At 41.0% G+C, this 22320-nt stretch overlaps 1 protein-coding gene across 1 annotated transcript in view; it reads right to left on the reverse strand.

Moving 5' to 3' along the window:
- The window catches only part of ADGRG2 (adhesion G protein-coupled receptor G2), a 104760-nt gene that overhangs the window by 3607 nt on the left and 78833 nt on the right, over nucleotides 1-22320 (reverse strand). The window contains exons 25-34 of the mRNA XM_074967783.1: nucleotides 19714-19857; nucleotides 19327-19449; nucleotides 16790-16835; nucleotides 16566-16669; nucleotides 15743-15867; nucleotides 10301-10569; nucleotides 9113-9212; nucleotides 8221-8504; nucleotides 6313-6414; nucleotides 5416-5568 (exon numbers count right to left, since the gene is read on the reverse strand). Of these exons, the coding sequence (XP_074823884.1) occupies nucleotides 5416-5568; nucleotides 6313-6414; nucleotides 8221-8504; nucleotides 9113-9212; nucleotides 10301-10569; nucleotides 15743-15867; nucleotides 16566-16669; nucleotides 16790-16835; nucleotides 19327-19449; nucleotides 19714-19857 (1450 nt within the window). The remainder of the gene's footprint in view (nucleotides 1-5415; nucleotides 5569-6312; nucleotides 6415-8220; nucleotides 8505-9112; nucleotides 9213-10300; nucleotides 10570-15742; nucleotides 15868-16565; nucleotides 16670-16789; nucleotides 16836-19326; nucleotides 19450-19713; nucleotides 19858-22320) is intronic.

A 22320-nucleotide genomic window follows, 5' to 3' on the forward strand; every position in this document is an offset into this window, starting at 1 on the left:
ATCAGCAGAAAGATGATATACCAACTCAGGACATATGCCGAGAGCCTCAGCCTGGACAGAACCTAACTGCAGAAGCAGACCATGGACTCTGTGTCATCTGAGAGACCAGCATTGGACAGGACAGGGAGATGACCTCAGATCAATGGAATTGCTCACCTATTAAAACCATTGGAGTTTGTCTATAATTCCAAAATACCACTGAGGACTAAAAATCCTCTGCTCTGGAAAGCTGTGCTGGGATTTGTGGCTCAGTTGCCACAATGCACAAGTACAGCAAAGGCTTAGGTGCGTATTGTAAGTCTTTCTATTTAATGTAGTTGTAGCTGTGTCAGTCCCAGGATATTAGAGAGACAAGGTGGGGGAAGTAATATCTTTTATTGGACCAACTTCTGTTGGTGAGAGAGAAAAGCTTTTGAGCCCCACAGAGCTCTTCTTCAGATCTTGGAAAGGTACACCTGAAGAAGAGCTCTGTGTGGCTTGAAAGCTTGTCTCTCTCACCAACAGAAGTTGGTCCAATGAAAGAGGTTACCTCACCCACATTGTCTTAATGGCTGTGAGAATTACTGTTTTGTTTTTCACCTGTAAACTGAATTGTCAGGTACCAAGTACATTAATCCTGCTAGTATCAAACAGTGGAGGAAGGTTTTAGAGGGGGATGGGACAAAAGGAACTTTTCACAAACTCATTTAATTTGGAAAGCTAATGAGAACATGGCAAAATGCCGTTCAGGATTTATTTCCTCAAGTTTCATGATTTCTTCACAACATGTAGTTTGCCTACATATATGGACAATATTATGTGAAAATGGTAGACATTTGAATTCAAGCTAAAGATTTTACTCTACCTAACATTATTATCCAAAAGCATTGTTAAATATGAGAGATGTTTACTTATTTTTCTAATATAAGGTGTCAGGATATGAGAACATAAGAACATAAAATAAGAACTTAAGAAGGGCCATACTGGGTCAGACCAATGGTCCATCTAACTCAGTATTCTGTCTTCCAACAGTTGGTGCTGCAGAGGGAATTAACAGAACAGGCAATCACTGAGTGATCCACCACCTGTCATCCACTCCTAGCTTCTAGCTAACAGAGGCTAGGGACACTCAGAGCATGGTGTTGCAGCCCTGCCCATCCTGGCTAATAGTGATGGGCCTATCCTCCATGAACTTATTTAGTTCTTTTTTTAACCCTATTATAGTTTTGGCCTTCACAACATCCTCTGGCAAAGAGTTCCACAGGTTGACTGTGCGTTGTGTGAAGCAGTACTTCCTTCTGTTTGTTTTAAACCTGCTGCCTATTAATCTCATTAGGTGACCTCTAGTTCTTGTGTTATGTGAAGGTGTAAATATTTCCTTGTTCATTTTCTCCACACTAGTCAATATGTTATAGACCTCTTTATTCAAGCCTAAGTTAATTGTATCCAGTTTGCAAATTAATTTCAATTCAGCAGTCTCTCATTGGAGTCTGGGTTTGAAGTTTTTTTGTTGAAGAATTGCCACTTTTAGGTCTGTAATCGCGTGACCAAAGAGATTGAAGTGTTCTCCGACTGGTTTTTGAATGTTATAATTCCTGACATCTGATTTGTGTCCATGTATTCTTTTATGTAGAGACTGTCCGGTTTGGCCAATGTAATGTAATGTAATGGCCAATGTCAATCTGTTTCTTCACTTCAGCAGGTGGGTATTGTAGTTGTAAGAACGCTTGATAGAGATCTTGTAGGTGTTTGTCTCTGCATTTGCTCCAACCCCTCAGACAGAGACAAACACCTACAAGATCTCTATCAAGCGTTCTTACAACTACAATACCCACCTGCTGAAGTGAAGAAACAGATTGACAGAGCCAGAAGAGTACCCAGAAGTTACCTACTACAGGACAGGCCCAAGAAAGAAAACAACAGAACGCCACTAGCCATCACCTTCAGCCCCCAACTAAAACCCCTCCAACGCATCATCAAGGATCTACAACCTATCCTGAAAGACAACCCATCACTCTCACAGATCTTGGGAGACAGGCCAGTCCTTGCTTACAGACTCCAACGAGAGACTGCTGAATTGGAATTAATTTGCAGACTGGATACAATTAACTTAGGCTTGAATAAAGACTGGGAGTGGATGTGTCATTACACAAAGTAAAACTATTTCCCCATGTTTATTTCCCCCCCCTACTGTTCCTCACACGTTCTTGTCAACTGCTGTAAATGGCCCACCTTGATTATCGCTACAAAAGGTTTTTTCTCCCCCGCTCTCCTGCTCGTAATAGCTCACCTTACCTGATCACTCTTGTTACAGTGTGTATGGTAACACCAATTGTTTCATGTTCTTTGTGTATATAAATCTCCCCACTGTATTTTCCACTGCATGCATCAGATGAAGAGAGCTGTAGCTCACGAAAGCTTATGTTCAAATACATTTGTTAGTCTCTAAGGTGCCACAAGTCCTCCTTTTCTTTTTACGGATACAGACTAACACGGCTGCTACTCTGAAACCTGTCAAAAATTTCATATCTGAGTTCCTTCAAAACATTTGGGTGAATACCATCTGGTCCAGGTGACATATTACTGTTTCATTGATTAGGTTGTTCCAAAACCTCCTCTAATGACATCTCGATCTGGGACAGTTCCTCAGATTTGTCACCTAAAAAGAATAGCTCAGGTATGGGAATCTCCCTCATCCTCTTAAATGAAGGCTGATGCAAAGAATTCATTTAGTTTCTCCACAGTGGCCTTGTCTTCCTTGAGTGCTCCTTTAGCATCTCGATCATTCAATGGCATCACTGGCTGTTTAGCAAGCATCCTCCTTCAGATGTACTTAAAAAACAACATTTAAAGGACAACTACAGCCACGTCCCAGTACTAATCATACAGACAAAGTAGCCAGTCTGTGAAGGTCATCAACTGCCTATAAAACAATTTGAGCAATTACAATAGTGCTGAGAGTCAACCCTTGACTGAGTGAAAGAAACACTGGCCTTTAGGCATCCAGGAGTACAGTATTCATGTCTTATAACATATGATGACCTATGTGCTCCACAGTGTGGGATAACCTGAATCATTACTTTTACTTTCAGCATGGAAAGAGGAAATGCTGCACCATCAGAGTGCACAACCAGCATGGCCAAAGCATAAGTCGGGGTGGCCAAACTTACTGACCATCCGAGCCACATATGACAATCTTCAGCAGTTCGAGAGCCAGGATACACCTGCCAGGGCTTGGCGCTTCAGCCCTGTGGGAGGTGCCTGCTGGGGTTCAAGGCTGCAGCCCCATGGGCACGCCTGCTGGGGCTCAGGGCTTCAGGCCTGCGGTGTGCCTGCCACAGGGCTGATTCCCTGAGACCCCTCCCTGCAGGGCAGAAGTCCTTAGCCCCACCACCCGCCACAGGGCTGAAGCCCCAAGCTCCTGCCTCCCCCAGTCTGGTAGGCAGAGAATGGGGAGGAATGTGGGGCCTCTGCCAGCCACACTTCAACTGTAAAAGAGCCATATGGAGCTCACAAGCCACAGTTTGGCCACCCCTGGCATAAGTCATGCTCTCTTTTTTGTGCTGCCATTAGATAAAGATGCAAAACTTAGATTACTTTCAGCCATGAGAGGTTCATTTTTTGTGGGTGCATTCAAATTATGTCCATATCTAATTTTCTCACTAGCCACTCCAATTTGCATCTGAAATGGAGTGCAGTGACATCTGAACACCTGCATTTTCATGAACCAGGAAAGGGGAGAGATGGATAGGGAATGAGTATATCCACATTGCCTACAGAGACTAACAACTTAGTGGGCAGCATTCTGTTTGTCCTAAATGGAAGCATGCATATTTGGAATGTAAGTCATGAAGCACTTTGTCCTTAAGCACCGTTTCCTGCAACACATAAATACATTTCCATTAGGGAAGACTGGCCATGGAAGTCACAGGAAAAATACTGGAACTGAGCTCCATTACTTGCCCAGTAGCCAACAGCAATGCAGCCCTCTGGCTATGACCTCTTAAGTGAGAAGATTTTGTAGCCTCTGTTGTCCCATTCTCCCTTTCTTACTCTGCTTCCCCAGCTTCATACGGGTTGTCAAGGTTCCTTCCCCACTCTGAACTCAAGGGTGCAGATGTGGGGACCTGCATGAAAGACCCCCTAAGCTTATTCTTACCAGCTTAGGTTAAAAACTTCCCCAAGGTACAAACTTTGCCTTGTCCTTGAACAGTATGCTGCCACCACCAAGGGTTTTAAACAAAGAACAGGGAAAGAGACCACTTGGAGACATCTTCCCCCAAAATATACCCCCAAGCCCTACAGCCCCTTTCCTGGGGAAGGCTTGATAATAATCCTCACCAATTGGTACAGGTGAACACAGACCCAAACCCTTGGATCTTAGGAACAATGAAAAATCAATCAGGTTCTTAAAAGAAGAATTTTAATTAAAGAAAAGGTAAAAGAATCACCTCATAAAATCAGGATGGTAAATACCTTACAGGGTAATCAGATTCAAAACATAGAGAATCCCTCTAGACAAAACCTTAAGTTACAAAAAGACACAAAAACAGGAATGTATATTCCCTCCAGCACAGCTTATTTTACCAGCCATTAAACAAAAGAAAATCTAATGCATTTTCTAGCTAGATTACTTACTAACTTAACAGGAGTTGGAAGGCTTGAATTTCTGATCTGTTCCCGGCAAAAGCATCACACAGACAGATAGAACCCTTTGTTTCTCCCCCCCCCCACCTCCAGATTTGAAAATATCTTGTCCCCTCATTGGTCATTTTGGGTCAGGTGCCAGCGAGGTTACCTTAGCTTCTTAACCCTTTACAGGTAAAAGGGTTTTGCCTCTGGCCAGGAGGGATTTTATAGCACTGTATACAGAAAGGTGGTTACTCTTCCCTTTATATTTATGACAGGGGTTTACATATGGATGTCCTGGTCATGATAGCAGGGGTTCTGCAGATCAAGCCCTCACACACTAATAGCACTCCCAAATGATAGCTTTCATGTTTTTAAAAAGTGTTTTATTGGGTGTCATCACATTTCTTTTATCTGTAGATTGTTTTTTCTTTAATAATTGATACAACTTGATAAAGCTATTTTAAAATGTTCTTAAAGCTTTCCACTGCTAGTTTTGTCTTCAGCTGACAAGCAGGGTATAAAGAGCACCTCTGCTGGGTATTTGAGTAATGTATACCATTTACAATTTTGCACATAATCACCAGTTCACATTAAGTATGAGAAGTGAGTATTTTTTTTAAAAGTACTGCTATATCAACTGGATAATTGTAGTATTATTTATAAGACCACACAAACATTTTGATTCTGTATTCATAACTAATAATTGGTTCACTGCCCACTTTAAATTGCCATAAGAGAGCCTAAAACTGTTTCAAAATAACAAAAGGATATAGTTTGAAAAGTACTATTTTGCAACATACATACCATTCCCATTTGCGTGAACTGAATAATCATTATTCATTAGCAGTGTGGTGGAATTAGTAGAGTTACTGTTTGATTGTAAGGAATTGGAAGAACTGGATACTCCTTGGTTTACAGTCTGCTTCTTTAAACCATTAGTAGCAGTTCTACTCCAATCTATAGTAGAATAAGTGTTACAGAAAATAGTGCAGTACATTCAAGCAAAAATAAATGCAAGAGTACAGTTAATAATGCAATTTAACTTAACTTCTACCAAAGATCTTTTCCCAATATTTCAGATAGAAAACTATTCTCCTAGGAATTGCATAATTCTAGATGTGTAAGAATTTACATTTTCTCTTTTTTAATTTCTTAGTTTTAAAAAGTCACTAATCATACTTTTGTGACTGTAGGCCCATTTAGAGATTATCAGTAACTGCAACCGCAGTACTTCACCTTTGAGTTTAAACTGTGTATGGGTACATATAACTTTTCAAAGACAATTATGGTACAAAGAAAGACACCCCCCTCCAAATTGTTAGGAACACACATTATTCTCAAAGCTGCTTCTGACCCTGCTCCCACTGAAGTCATTGCTAAGGCTACCACTGACTTTGAGGAAGCAGATCTTTGGGGATTGATTTAGGTCCCAGTCATACAAAGGACTCCACAAGGCTGCAGCCTTACACATATGCAGAGTCCCAATCAATCAATCAAAATTAATACTTTATACAGCAGTATTTTGCAATTAAATAAAATGCAATCTTTATGCATCAGGAAAATAAAACAAAGTAGTAGATAGATCTGGAAATATTGCTATGCCATTTATTGCATAACAATATTTGCTCAGGACAATGGGGACTTTACACCTGACTTTAATTATATAATTTACAAATTTAGAAAGCAGTGTTTAATATTTACCAGAATTTTCAGCCAGCCTGAATTTTCCACAACACAGATATCGTCTCCACTGTTTGCGGACATTTTCCTTTGCCACACAGTAGAAAATAAAAATGAAGAATCCTGCAAAGTACCAAATGTCAGAATATTACTTCAAGCCACAGAATTTTTGCCGTTTTGTAACTTTTTTAAATGGATGTATCATTTTCCTTTTGTTTCTTCTCAAGTCAACTGATTCCAATCAAATGCTCTCACACCTTCTTGTTCAGAAGAGACACTGATAGTCTAAACAATGGACTGATGCCATTAGCTGAAAATGCTTTTTCTCATTACACTTGCACGATATGTATTAGATATAGGGAGGATACAGAGTACCAAAAATACAAATGCATCAGGTAACGGAGTTTAAAACATGAAGATCTGTGTGGAGCTACATGTTTATTTGAATCTTCCAGTACAGAAATCAAGACAAGATAACAACACAGTCTCATTATAGCTGTACAGTTTCAAATAGGAGGTATAATCAAGTGCATAGCTTTGGCTTTCTCCACGTACTCTGTGGAACTTCTCTGTATTTTATTTGGAGTTAATATATTGCTGCTGGTGGTGGTGATGGAATCAATAGAACACACTTACAGACCAGTGTCCGTGTTGATAAGCCACTGGGGCAAATTTTATTAAACAAATACAAATTCAAGGTTACGAGGCAGCTTTTGGTCTCCCCCCCCTGCCACCAATCACAATTAAGTCATAGTGAAAGCCCACATAGGCTAACAACTCATGCTCAAATAACAGTAATTGTAGCCCTCTTCACCACAGATTGAAAGCCACATCTTTTCCTGGAAGGATGCAGCTCACACAATGTGGGAGTACCTCAAACTGTGCCAGGTCACAAATACACTTGCTACTCACAGCTTCCTATACAGAGTGGAACTGTACTTGCTTCCAAACCTTCCACTTTTCAGAGAAAGCGTGTCAGAAATATTTACACTGCCTTCCAGCTACAATTTATCAAAGAAGAATGTGGCTGTGCAATTCTTTAAATTAGATTACAGGGAATGAAAAATAAAGGAGAAGCTACAAGTTTGGACTGGAGAAGACAGAGATTAGCATTTTCTGGACCAGTTCTCGGGGTAAGTTAGACCCCTAACTCCCATTGTCTTCAACAGGATTTAGGCACCTAGTTGCTTTTGAAAATCTGCTGCTTTGGGCACTTCAATTTGGCCCTAATGCTCAGATTTTTAATGGCATTTAGATGTTGCTCTGCTCATTGTTGCAAGGCCTAAGGCCCACATCCTCAAAGATATTTAGACATCTAACTCCCATTGAAATTAGTGGGATTTTCAGATCTGGGCCTAAGTGACTTAGACAGCTAAGTCCCATCTTCAAAAGTGACTTAGGCACTGAGAAGTGTAAGTCACAATGAAAGCCAATGGGAATCAGCCTCCTAAGTGCCTAAGTTACTTTTGAAAATGGGACTCAGCCATCTAAGTAACTGATACCTTGCAATGCTGAATGGAACAACACCTAATTACTTTTAAAAATTGGGTCCTAAATGCCTAACTCACATCTGAAAATAGGGTAAACATTTTCAAAAGCAAATCAATTACATCAGAGCCTAAATTACCCAATAGGTCTTTTGTCTTGTAGCTTCTCTGATTCTATGAATGGACCTTAAGACAATAATTTTAATTACAATGCACTCAAAAAGACAGCATGTCACTTCTGAAAGTGTTTGCTTTGCATTAATTTTCTTTAAATGTAATACAACAATTAAGAAGGGTCATCTTCAAGGTAGTTTTATTTTTTATATTACGTAACAGCAAAGATATAATTTTTGGTAAACACTTGTGCATAATAAAGCATTTCTTAAAATGGAATTATTCATTACATTTTTATACAAAAGGCCATAACAAAGCATAAACTTACCTTGTAACGTGTTAAAGATGGCAAAGAGGTACATAAATATCAGATTTACTGGCCCCCATGCAAAAAAGGCAAATCCCCAAGTAATTCCCAATAAGAATGTGAGGCCTGCAACACTCCTGAGGTCTTGAATACTGGTTTTTCTCTGAGTTCCAAGTTGTTTCTTCTTTTTGATTCGACAAAGCTGAATCAGCACCACTATAAACATGCTGACGTTCAACAGGAATATCATGCAGAAGTATCCCACAACAGTAATATAGAAGACAATGTTATTGTTGATCCAGCAGCTAGAATACAAAAACAAAGGAGGAAAGATCATATTATCAGACATTCATTTTATTAATAGGCATTAGGTAAAGAATAGTATTAGGCATGGCTATATTTTGTTGAAAACACTTCATCCTGCAATACTCAAGGCCACATACACTGATTCAAGTTTTCATCTCTCTATCTAGGTATTTGTAACAGTGTCCATCATCATCTATCTTAATGAATCCCAAGGGCTAAAGCAAAAAAAATACACCAATGGATTAGGTTTAGGTTTCCCGTTTCCTTAAGCAATATGATGTTTTTTGTTTGTTTTGTTTTTCATATTTAGGCTTGCTTTCTTCTACACTCTACTCTTCATCCCCCATCTCCTTTCTTTCTCTTGTCTTGCCTTCACCTTATTTTCATGCTCTAGCTCCATGCCAGTGTTTTGGAGTATACCCTCTCTTGTGACCAGGATCAGAGCCTTGCAAACAGTTTCAGGAAGAGACTTAATATATACTGCAGAGATTTATTCACAGAAGTGTCACTTTCAGGAAAAAAGCTCACATACACACTCACACATAACCATTAGATAAAAGCATTCTGTTAGCATTCACTTTTAAAATATGCCTATCTTTTAACTTACAATTCATCTGGTGAGCCATTAGGAAACTTTCCATATGATCCAAGCCCATAGTTATTTGGTGTTATAGCCAATATAATGCCTACCACTAAAAGTGGTACACCTGAAAGATTAGATAATAGTTATCACAAAACTTTCACTCAGAATTATGAGATGAAATTACTATATTATCCTATGAAACCTAGGGCCAGGTTATGAAGGCTGTCGGAGACTGTTATATCATGATAACTTACTTTGTAAAAGGCAAAATAAACTGGCACACATTTGAAGTTTTAATCTTTCTGAACAAGACTATATATTCTGTGACCTGATCCAATTATATCACTTGCAACCTATAGTAAACTAGCAACATGTGTTGCATATGCTCTTTGATATCACAGATTTAAGGACATGAAATACAATGGGCTTGATTTTGCCTCTCACACCTGTTTTACACTAGTTTAACTCCATTGTTTTCAGTGCAGTTACTCCTGATTTACAATAATGGGTAAGAGAAGAGAATCAGGCCTAGGGTTTTCTCATCACTTAAGTCGTAGGCACTGTTTTGCTACCTTTTGTTAGAAACAGTAGCAGTCTAGAGGTAGAATATGTAGTTGATATTCTGGAGCAATAACATTAATTTCCCCAATGGAAGAGATACCATCTGCTTTGGGGGTTGGAGATGGAAATAGTCAAATGTGTAATTGACTCTCAGGCAGCTGCAACTGTAGTTCCAACAGAAACAATTTATGATTCATTTGAATTGCAATAGCATCCGCAATATATTGTGTATGCCCCAGAAGAACTTACAATCTGAAAAACTTTGCAACAAGGGGTGAATTCTGCAACATGCTAAAGTCACAGAATAGTGAAGTAAATAGAACCCTGTTATTGATAATGCATCTGAGATTCTTACAGGCAACAGGTATTTGATACTTGCTTTGTTGTTCCTTTTAAATGGTCTTCCATCCACCAAAATTGTTGTAAAGAAACTATATTTATTTTAGGCTAACAAATTTATTTGAGCATAAGCTTTCGTGAGCTACAGCTTACTTCATCGGATGTAGCTCACGAAAGCTTATGCTCAAATAAATTTGTTAGTCTCTGAGGTGCCACAAGTCCTCCTTTTCTTTTTGCGAACACAGACTAACATGGCTGCTACTCTGAAATCTATATTTATTTTAGATTCCAAAACCAGAAAAATATACATACCCCAGCCAACGATACAAAACTTAAGGATGTATTTCCGTACATAGGTATTAAACACTTTGACAAGGGCAAGATACATGTGGAAAGCTTCAAGGCCCATCCAAGTGAAGGAAACCAAGAGGAAATAATGAAGAAATACAGCAACTGTGATGCACAGGCCTCGTATGTTATACAGAGCAATCCATGAATCAAGGAGGAAAACTAGGTTGAGTAGAAGTAATGCAGCACACAGCTGAATAAGGATTTTGGAAGGGTAGTCTCTCCGGATTTTCCTAAAAAGAAAATGAGTGAGATGATATAAGCTTTCATCATTCTACGAGCATTACTGTAGATCTCACATTGATTCTGTGTTCTTTGGTCCTTAATGCAGAAGAGCCACTAAGAGAACACATTTTACGCATGGTTTAGAAGTATTTATGAATGAAAAGGTTAATATTTGTGACATCACTATTCTTGTTACAACCAGGTTCTAAACTCTTATAAATACAAACATTCTTGCTTAAATTTCAGTTGTCTTAGTTTAATGTTTGTTTAAATGTTGTATTACTTTTGTCCATATTTTTCTATTTTGTATATTAGGCTTCTTATTGTTGGAGTACTTCACCACAACAACACTCATCACATTCTCTACTATTAAGAGGTTAGACTAAACCTGTAAAAAGGCTTTCAGGACATCTGGAAACCTTGACAGTGGCAAATAATAATCTAATGATAGGTGAGTAGGAAAGTACTATAAAAGGATGCTCATAAATCATGCCCAGGGGTTCTCCCTCAAGATGTATAATTGGCCTAATGGACTGAATAACTGAGACTCTAGTAACATGTAGGTTCTGACAACTTACAGGGAAAGCTAGTGTAGCGTAACTGCATTTTATTGCACAAGAGCGACACAGTCTAACAACATGTTGATATTTTGGAAGTGTATTGTGCATATATGTACCTTGTTTTTAAAAGATTCCTTGTACATTCCACTTTATTAGGACAATTTGTAGAACCCCTTCCCAGCTCCTTGGCTTCCAGCTATACAAAACTGCATGATAATTATTTTATTTATAAGATACTCTCCCCTGGTGAGAATCAATTCTTGATATACACCCCTTAAAGTGTACCCATTCTGTGTACTACTATTGAGGTACAAATTAAACCTACTAGAAAAAATAGTTACTAACCTCCGCTTAACTGTTATTCTTCGAGATGTGTTATACATGTCCATTCCAAGAAAGGTGTGTGCATGCCCCGAGCACAGTCACGAGAAATTTTTCCCTCAGTGGTAGTGGTACCTGTCAGAGTGGCTCTGGTGCTGCACATTCGTAGTGCCAGTATGAAGGGCCCAGATGACCCTGCACCTCCTCAGTTCCTTCTATCCAGCCAACTCCGAAAAAGAGGGGTAGGACGGTGGGTTCTGGAATGGACATGTGCAACACATCTCAAAGAACAACAGTTACAGAAAGGTTATTAATGATTTTTCTTCGAGTGATTGCACATGTCCATTCCAATTTAAGGATGCAGATGAATCCCAAACAGTTGCATAAGAGGTGGGATCAGAGTTTATGGACATGCTGACTGTAAAACACCTTGACCGAAATGGGCATCATCCCTAGCTTGTTGAGTAAAGGTGTAATGACGAGAGAACGTATGCACTGACATCCAAGTCACCGCTCTGCAAATGTCCTGAATAGGGACCTGAACCCAGAATGCTGCTGCTGCTGCTTGCACTCTCATGGACTGGGCAGTCAGGATAGCTGGTGGTGGAACACCCACCTGCTCATAACATGTACAAATGCACGATGTAATCCACGATAAAAGTCTGAGCTGAGATAGGGACACCTTTCTTCTTTTCAGCAATCGCTACAAAGAGTTGGATGGATCTACAGAATGATTTAGTCCTCTCTGTGTAGAACACTAAGGCAGTCTAACACCCAGAGTGTGAAGACATTGCTCCTCCCTACTTGCATGTGGCTTTGGGGAGAAAACAGGCAGGAAGATTGCCTGATTACTATGAAACAGGGAAACCACCTTCAGGAGGAGGCTGGAGGACGCAGCTGCACCTTATCCTTAAAAAAAAAACATGTATGGAGGCTCCGATGTGAGGGTGCAGATCTCCAAGACCTTTCTGTCCGAAGTAATGGCCACTAAGAAAGCCACCTTCCATGAAAGGTATGACAAGGGACATATTGCCAATGGCTCAAACAGGAAACCCATAAGTTTTGATAAGACTCAGGTTTAAGTCCCATGGAGGGATGGGTTCCTGTACTTGGGGGTATAGTCTTTCCAGGCCCTTGGGGAAATGGATGGACATCTCATGAAAAGGCGAACCAGCTTTCCACCAGGGGATGAAATGCTGAAATCGTTGCAAGGTGGACCTTAATTGAGGAAATTGCTAAATCTTGCTGTTTCAAGCATAGCAAATAGTCGAGCATGTCCTGCAGAGACAACTGTGTGGGTGAGACTCCCTGCTGGGAAGCCAATATGGAGTACCGCCTCCATTTTGAGAGGTACATAGCCCTGGTGGAGGGAGCTGAGGTTTGAGTGGAGCAGACGACTGTAGTCCAGGGAGATCAGGTCCAAATATAGAAGGAGTAGAATTGGAGCAGCCACAGAAAGGCCTAGCAGTGTGGCAAACCAGTGCTGATGGAGTCAAGGTGGGGCTATCAAATGACCCACGCCCGATCCCGCTTGGTTTTTAGCAGAACCTTGTGCATGAGTAGGATAGAGGGGAAAGCGTAGAACAGGTGACCTGTCCATGGGAGCAAGAAGGCATCTGTGAGCAAACCTGGGCTGTGGACTTGCAGGGAGAAAAACTGGTGACACTTTCTGTTGAGCCCAGTTGCAGACAGGTCTATCTGGGGAGTCCCCCACCACTGGGAAGCATCCCTCATGATGTCCAGGAAAAGGGACCACTTATGATGATTGGAGGCTGCTGAGGCAATCTGCCAGTTCGTTCTGCACTCCTGAAAGGTGAGAAGCCTCAAGACAAATTACATGGGCTATGCAGAACTCCCATAAGTGGATTGCTTCCTGATACCCGCATAAGGCCTGGAGTCAACAGTGCCGACTGATGCCAAGGCAGAGGAGTGGCCTGATTTAGGTTGCACTGAGCTCTGTTTCCCATGCCTGGCCTTCTTAGGAGTCGGGAAATGTCCCCTCTTAGCTGGCTGCCCCTTGTGCCACTTCCTCGGCACCAAGGCTAGCAAATGGTGCCAGGACTCCTACACCATAGGAAAAGCACTCCTCAGTGACACTGAGGTGTTCAGTGCCAAGTCTGACCAGCTCAGCTAGGAGGAAGGTCTCAGCGCCACCTCCATGAGGCAAAACTTCAATCTACCCAGCCAGTCCTTTTTGGTATGGGGTTTAAAGTCCCTGCAAATTTGGCACCAGTCCCCAATGTGAGCCTCACCCAAGCACTTCAAACAACTCAGGGGCATTGCCTTATTGCAGGTGACACAGGACTTGAAGCCCAGTGACCAAGGCATGTCTCGGCACTGGGTACGGAGAAAACTCTGCTAACTAACTGGAAACAATGTGGAGTCTGGTGGCACCTTAAAGACTAACAGATTTATTTGGGCATAAACTTTCTGGGATAAAAACCCACTTCTTCAGATGCATGGAGTGAAAATTACAGATACCCGCATAAATATATATTGGCACATGAAGAGAAGGGAGTTACCTTACAAGTGGGAACCAGTGTTGACAAGGCCAATTTAGTCAGGGTGGATGTGGTCCACTCCCAATAATTGATGAGGAGATGTCAATACCAAGAGTGGAAAAATTGCTTTTGTAGTGAGCCAGCCAATCCCAGGCCCTATTCAAGCCCAAATTGATGGTGTTAAGTTTGCAAATGAATTGTAGCTCAGCAGTTTCTCTTTGAAGTCTGTTTTTGAAGTTTTTTTGTTGAAGTATGGCTACTTTTAAATCTGTTATTGAGTGTCCAGGGAGATTGAAGTGCTTTCCTACTGGCTTGGATTAAATGCACATCACACGATCCACTGTCTACAGCCAAGTCTTAAGATACAACCGCATTTGCTCCAGTCCCTCAGACAGAGACAAAACACCTACAAGATCTTTATCAAGCGTTCTTAAAACTACAATACTCACCTGGGGAAGTAAGGAAACAGATTGACAGAGCCAGAAGAGTACCCAGAAATCACCTACTACAGGACAGGCCCAACAAGGAAAATAACAGAACACCACTGACCATCACGTACAGCTCCCAGCTAAAACCTCTCCAGCACATCATCAACGATCCCTCACTCTCCCAGACCTTGGGAGACAGGCCAATCCTTGCTTACAGACAGCACCCCAACCTGAAGCAAATACCAGCAACTACACACCACACCACAGAAACACTAACCCAGGAACCAATCCCTGTAACAAACCCCGTTGCCTTTTCTGTCCCCATATCTACGCTAGCAACGCCATCATAGGACCCAACCACATCAGCCACACCATCAGAGGCTTATTCACTTGCACATCGACTAATGTGATATAAGCCATCATGTGCCAGCAATGCCCCTATGCCATGTACATTGGCCAAACCAGACAGTCTTGACACAAAAGAATAAATGGACACAAATCAGACATCAGGAATGGTAACATACAAAAGCCAGTAGGAGAACACTTCAATCTCCCTGGACATTCTATAACAGATTTAAAAGTAGCCATACTTCAACAAAAAAACTTCAAAAACAGACTTCAAAGAGAAACTGCTGAGCTACAATTCATTTGCAAACTTAACACCATCAATTTGGGCTTGAATAGGGCCTGGGATTGGCTGGCTCACTACAAAAGCAATTTTCCTTCTCTTGGTATTGACACCTCTTCATCAATTATTGGGAGTGGACCACAACCACCCTGACTGAATTGGCCCTGTCAACACTGGTTCTCCACTTGTAAGGTAACTCCCTTCTCTTCATGTGCCAATAAATATTTATGCCTGTAGCTGTAATTTTCACTCCATGCATTTGAAGAAGTGGATTTTTTGCCCACGAAAGCTTATGCCCAAATAAATCTGTTAGTCTTTAAGGTGTCACCGGACTCCTTGTTGTTTTTGTGCATACAGACTAACACAGCTACCCCTCTAATAACTGGAAACACACTATGTACAATAATCTGAAAGGAAGTCCACTGAAAAGCTTACTGTAGCAAGGGGAACAGTTCCAGCGACCATCACAGGCGGTAAGAAGGAACTGAGGGGCACAGGGTCAGTTGGGCCCTTTTAACCAGCACTATGAGCACACGGCACCAGACAGCACCAGAGCCACACTGACGGGTACCATGGAGGAAGAAATTTCTGGCGACTGTGCTTGGGGCACACACACACCTACATTGGAATGGACCTGTGCAATCACTTGAAGAAGAAAGGACTCATCCATTGTCCTTCAGAGCGGTAGTTATGGACAATCATGATCAAGTTTATAATGTAAGTTTAACTCTGCAGGTACTTACTCAAAGGCTATGTAGGTTACAAGAGTAACAGAAAGAAAAATTGCAGAAAGGCCACAGCCGATATAGGTGATAAAAGTCAGAACCAGTGTCTGGATGGGTGGTAAAGTAATATTTCTAGACAGGTCCTAAAAAGAAAACAGAAATTATCTTTAAGGGGTATGCTTCTTTGAAATAAACAAACAAAAACCCATTCCACTAGATTTTTTTTTAAAAAAAACCCATGGAAACATTTCTGTTCATATTAGATTAAATACAAGCTGAATTTTAAAAAAAACTAAATATGGGGTTATACTTGACCCAAGAGTATCCCTTTAGTTTTGATTTATCCCCATCTTCTTTCCTGCAGAATAATCACTGCTTAAAATTAAGGGCCCTGGATTTAGCAAGGTACTTAAGTCCCCTTAGAGTATGTCTACATCACAATTAAAAACCCGTGGTTGGCCCATGCCAGCTGACTCAGTCTTGCAGGACTTAGGCTAAGGGGCTGTTTAATTTCAGTGTAGACTTTTGGGCTTGGGCTGGAGTCCAGGCTCTAGGAACCTGCGAAGTAGGAGGGCCCCAGAGTCTGGGCTGTAGCCTGAGCTCGAACATCTATTCTACAGTTAAACATCCCCTTAGCCCAAGCCCAGCGAGCCCAAGTCAGCTGGCACAGGCCAGCTGTGGGTGTCTAATTGCAGTGTAGACAAACCCTTAGACTTCAATGGTTCTATTCATGCCCCCAGTTCAACAGCCTCATTTGCTTAAAGTTAAGCATGTGCATGAGTGCTTTCCTGAATCAGGGATCCAAATATACTGGTTTGGGATATTATTTATAACTAATTACCAGCAAAACTCCAAAGCTTGTGAGGTGGTTGCATGTACAAACGGTTTCATTTGCTCTCCTTTCTTTAACCATGCATCCTTCATATGACCAGCCTCCTTTGCCACCTGTAACAGATAACAAGATTCCATTACTGATAGTATTTACAGGATCTCTTAAAACGGTTAACAAAAGTTAACACAGCTGAGATGGCATGGCACTTAGAAATGGTGATATCAAATACTTACCATTTTTATTTAAGTCCCAAAATGCACATCTAACTTTTAAATTATCCTGTTTGAAAAAAATACACACATTTTACTGAATTATAAGTGATGAGCAAGGCAGTTATGAATGTAAAATGGACAGAGGAGTAAAGACTGTCTATAGCAGCACAACATAATAAGGAAAAGCGATTTCTTCTATGTTACCTAAGGTGTACACAAATGTGGATATACACAACAAACTAAAATTGGGCTATATGGGTAGCTCTATTGCCTTCAGCTTGTGCAAAATGATTATTGGTGGTAGGAATAGGGGCTTTTCCTAACTACCTGCTGTTTTGTTGTCTGTATGCACAGTGCAGATTGAATTGAAGATTTTATTTTAATCTTTCCAAGTTTCTCACATCCTAAATATTATCTTAACCTCTTGGACCATGTGACAGAGTGTGAGTCACCTAAGGCTGACTTATCACTCTGTGCACTTTGCAAGGGTCCCTACAAGGGCCAAATTGAGGAGATAATTGGTTAAGCACCAGGTAATTAACCAGTTAACAAGATGATTTAGCTCCTCAGCTGAGGACAGTTAAAAAAAGAGACAAGAAGAAGCAGGAAGAGAAGGCTTGAAAAGAAGGGCCAGAGAAGCTTGAGAGGTGAGATCTCTCTTCTCCCTGTGCCTGGGTACTAAATAAAGGTTTGGGGAACTGCTGCCTTATGCTGTGGGGGAACAAACACATGCAGAGCATGTTATAAATAAAGCACATAGTGTTGAGCTAGCTATCAGTGTGTGTGAGGACAGTTTGCACCAAGAAATCCAAGGGGGGGAGAGTACTGTCCTGTGACACACCACAGCCCTGCACATCTTACTTGTGGCTTCAAAGAGATTACTCATCTGAATACGAGCTACTCATCAGTGTCTGCAGAATCAGACTCTTAGTTTGGAGGGAATGGAAGTTTTCATTTTAGGATACGCAACATAAGGGCAGAATATGTGATGTCTACAAGTTTGCCTCTGGGATACCAGACCTGGGGATTTCTCATCTCTTACTGATTTTAGAAGTACGAAGGAATTAGTTCTTTTTTAAAAGATTTTTTGGTCATGTTTTAGTATTGAAATGTTAGAGTTTTAAAAGTGTTGTGTTTTTCTTGAAGATCTTAGAACATTGCAGCTAGTAAGTGATATATAATGTTGTTAGGAACGACAGTACTACATTGTTGCATTGGGCTCAACTTTTTACCAGTGCAAGTTCTGATTACAGAGGCTAGCTTTGGGGAAATCCCACACAAGGGACTGGAATCTCTGCCAGTTTCAACACAGAGTGTTTCTTGGCAGACGGGCAGATTTTAACCCATCCATGAACAAGTAGGGAATATCAGCCCCCAAAATTTATAGATTACCCAAATCTGTGGATCTAAGGACAACCACACAGGCCAACCCAAGGCAATATGCTGTTTCCTGACTGCATTGCCTCTGTGAAAGCCTTGTTGCCAGTGTTTCCCTGTTGGCCATAACTGCCTAAACCCACTCATGATATGTTCATTCATCTGAGGGGAAACAACATAAAATAATGCTGACTGGGTAGGAATTTGATAGAATAGAGAAAAATCACAGAATAACTGCAAATCAATTGTGAACCAAAAATGTTTATTAATTAACATTATGCAAACATGAGATCTGTTGGAAATTTTGAAGCCACTGAACTTAGATGACAGGTTTCAGAGTAGCAGCCGTGTTAGTCTGTATCCACAAAAAGAAAAGGAGTACTTGTGGCACCTCAGAGACTGACAAATTTATTTGAGCATAAGCTTTCGTGAGCTACAGCTCACTTCATCGGATGCATGCAGTGGAAAATACAGTGGGGAGATTTATATACATAGAGAACATGAAACAATGGGTGTTACCATACACTGTAACAAGAGTGATCAGGTAAGGTGAGCTCTCCTGCTGGTAATAACTCACCTTACCTGAAAAAAGAAAAGGCGTACTTGTGGCACCTTAGAGACTAACCAATTTATTTGAGCATAAGCTTTCGTGAGCTACAGCTCACTTCATCGGATGCATAAAGATGAAGTGAGCTGTAGCTCACGAAAGCTTATGCTCAAATAAAGCCACTTTATGCACCCGATGAAGTGAGCTGTAGCTCACGAAAGCTTATGCTCAAATAAATTGGTTAGTCTCTGAGGTGCCACAAGTACTCCTTTTCTTTTTGTGAATACAGACTAACACGGCTGCTACTCTGAAACCTCACCTTACCTGATCACTCTTGTTACAGTGTGTATGGTAACACCCACTGTTTCATGTTCTCTGTGTATATAAATCTCCCCACTGTATTTTCCACTGCATGCATCCGATGAAGTGAGCTGTAGCTCACGAAAGCTTATACTCAAATAAATTTGTTAGTCTCTAAGGTGCCACAAGTACTCCTTTTCTTTTTTTTGAACTTAGATGAGAAAACCACAAAAGAACCAGAGCAAATGAAGCAGCCTGCATATTCAGCCTAGCACAAGTTCTAAAACAATTCAGTAAAATGGCATTTTGTAAACTGCTAAAACCTAAGTCATACCTGAGTAGGCATGGTGTTCTTTAGAGTGACAGTAACATTTGCCTTCAAGTCGCTAAGTGTGAGGTTAGCTACACTTGATGATATGACATTGCTGATTAGAGAGAGATTCTCGAGTGAAGAATCCTGAAACAACAAAAAGGTAACTAACAGTAGAAAAAAATTAAATACAATAGAGCGCATGCGTGCACACACAATTTCAGTTATTACAGTGATTAGAGCTGGGCAAAAATGTTTGAAATGTTAAAATCTTCTGATGAGAAAAGGAATGATTTTTTGTGAAAATTTATGCTCATTTGCCCTTCTGACCCCCCATTTTTCAATCAGTTCTAACATGGAGTTAAAGAATATTGTGAAGGATCCCTCATGTACAGGGTCCCAAAAAGTTACCTGAAATGGAGTTGTCTTTTTGAAAAAGTTGAATATAATTCTAGAAGCCAGAGACATATCTTCAGAAGACAAGTTTGTCAGCAATGAGGAAGGGAGTGCAATAGCTCCAACGCTATTTATAGGTGCTTGGGTGTCTAGAGCAATCTGAAAATTAAACATAAAAAGGAACAACAATTTTTGTTGCTAACAGAAGATTAGATTGTGCCTTAGGCTCAATCCTGAGTATAGGAGCAGCCTATTATATAGCTGTGCCACCCCAGGAGCACCACTAGGAAGGAACCATGACTCAGAATCATACTATTTCCCCTCAGTGGCAAAGCTAGGTTTTGCAACTTGGAGGTGGGAGCTGATGGACCATTTGTCATGGGCTGGAGAGCAAGCCTGCCCATGCACCCGCAGCAGCGGTGGTTCCTGTCCCACCGGGCTTAGCCCAACTCCCCGCTCTGGATATTGAGCCTTAATGCATGGGGTTGCAGGGCCATTCAGGTTTGGCCCAGCCACCCACCTGTTGTGATGTAGGGATGGCCAAGCCAAATCAGAGTGAATGGCATTGTAACACGGTACGTGGGTCATGTTGCAATGCCCAGAGAAGGGAGCTGGGCCCAGCCCTGCAGACCAGGAGCTGCTGCTGCCGGGTGCGTGTGGGACAGGCTCACTCTCCAGTCTCATGTGAAAATTCTTGTCACACACCTTACCTCCAGAGCTATTAGCTGCATCCCCTGCTCTTCTTTAGCTCCAGGGGAGAAATAATTTACCTCAGCTCTGTAAAGGGTATAGCATACTTCAGCTCTTGCACCCAGCTATGGCTCCATCCATTTGCTCATCAGGACTGAGCATCGGTAGTGCTTCGCAAAGGACCAGAGCCATAATCTGGGTAGCTGTAATGTAGGAGCTGTGCAGGGGGTGGGCATTTTACAGCTGCATTGGGGCAAAATGCCAGCGTCCTGCTCAACCTTCTGCGGATTCTTGTTGCTAAGGCGCCGCGCTCCAGTTCGAGTGGCGGCCGCTCCCCCCCAAAGAGGCTATGGCGCACGCGTGTCTGAGAGTGGTGAGAGCGTGAAGCACATGGGACAGGTTTATGAAGAGAATGACTACAGGAAGGTTCAATTTATTGCACGACAGAACGAGGTGAATGAGACCTTTGCTATTGACTTAATAGCAGAGCAGCCTGTGAATAAAGTTGAAAGCCGAGTGATATCATGTGATGGTGGTGGTGGAGCTCTGGGACATCCTAAAGTGTACATAAATTTCAACAAAGATACAAAAACTGGAACATGTGGTTACTGTGGACTTCAGTTTAAACAGAAACATCACCACTGAAAGATCATCCCTCCATGCCCTGCAGAATTCTGTCAGGATTTCAGTTAAATCCTAAAATATTAACAATAAATGAAATTTAACAAAACAAACAAACAAAAAAACAATCTAGCTCTTAAGGAGCCATTCCAGGGACTGAGAGAAGAGGGGAAAACAATGTATGTTTTTATAAGAAACACTGAGATGGTAAAGAGGAGGGAGTTGGGAAACAGACATATAGTTCTGCATATATTTTAGCTTATCCAAAGTTGGTATTTTGTAGCACAGAAATTTACAGCAGTATTTAACTACTTAAATTGCAGACTTCAGGAAGAAGGTGGCAGTGATGACAATGTTATTAAAGATTTACTGCAAAATTGTTTTTATTTTTTTAAAAGGAATCCCCAACCCTTTTTGTATGAATCCAAAAGAGCTGTACATAGCCACTGTTTGTAACTGAAGTTTAATACTGCATCTTAAACAAAATTTGAGACAATTATCCCAACTTTATCATCATTTGCTGCCCGACATCTGACACCATAACTAGGAGATGAGATCAAGCCCTAAAGTTAAAGGTCTGCAGATCAGAATTTTGATTTGGCCTATTATAAAACTAAGGACATTTTGTAAAATTTGGGTTTAAATTTAGGATCATAATTTGAACACCTTCAAAATTTGGGTGTCTTCAGAGCTAGGTGTGGGCCCATCTTTAATTATGACTATACAAAGCAAAGGTCTGAAACAATTATTTATTTTTAAACTGCTTATTTTCATTCCCTTGTGTATAGTACTGGTGATGTCATTCATTCTAGCCGGTAAACCAAATAACCTGTAGTTCAGTTTTCTCAAGGCCTTAAAGATGTAACGTCATACAAACATGATGTTAACTTTTAGCTAAACTTTTGGGGTACACCTTTAAGATTAAGTGTGTTTTAGCTTTCTGAGGTAACTAGTGTTGCTAAGATACTGTAGTTGTACAACTTAAATAGTTTAGAGCTCATGAAAGGTGTCAGAGACTCTCAGAACTCAAGACAGAAGTCATATGTATAATCAAAAGAACAGTCACAGCCGAGAAACAGCTGTGCAAGCTTCCCAGCAATGCCCTAACAATGTGCATCAATCCTGCCCATGAGGTCAGGAACCGGTCACTTCTAAGCGTGCAAGGGTAATTCAAACTCCAGAACCCAGTCTCTGACCTCTCAGGCTGCTAGCACTGAGACCCCAATTAAGTTTACAAATGCATTTCCATCACTCTAATCCAGGCTAGATACAAATTTGTTGAAAAGCTCTGCATATCTCATTACCAGTCCC

Source organism: Natator depressus, chromosome 1 (genome assembly GCF_965152275.1).
Source record: "Natator depressus isolate rNatDep1 chromosome 1, rNatDep2.hap1, whole genome shotgun sequence".
Lineage (NCBI taxonomy): Eukaryota > Metazoa > Chordata > Testudines > Cheloniidae > Natator > Natator depressus.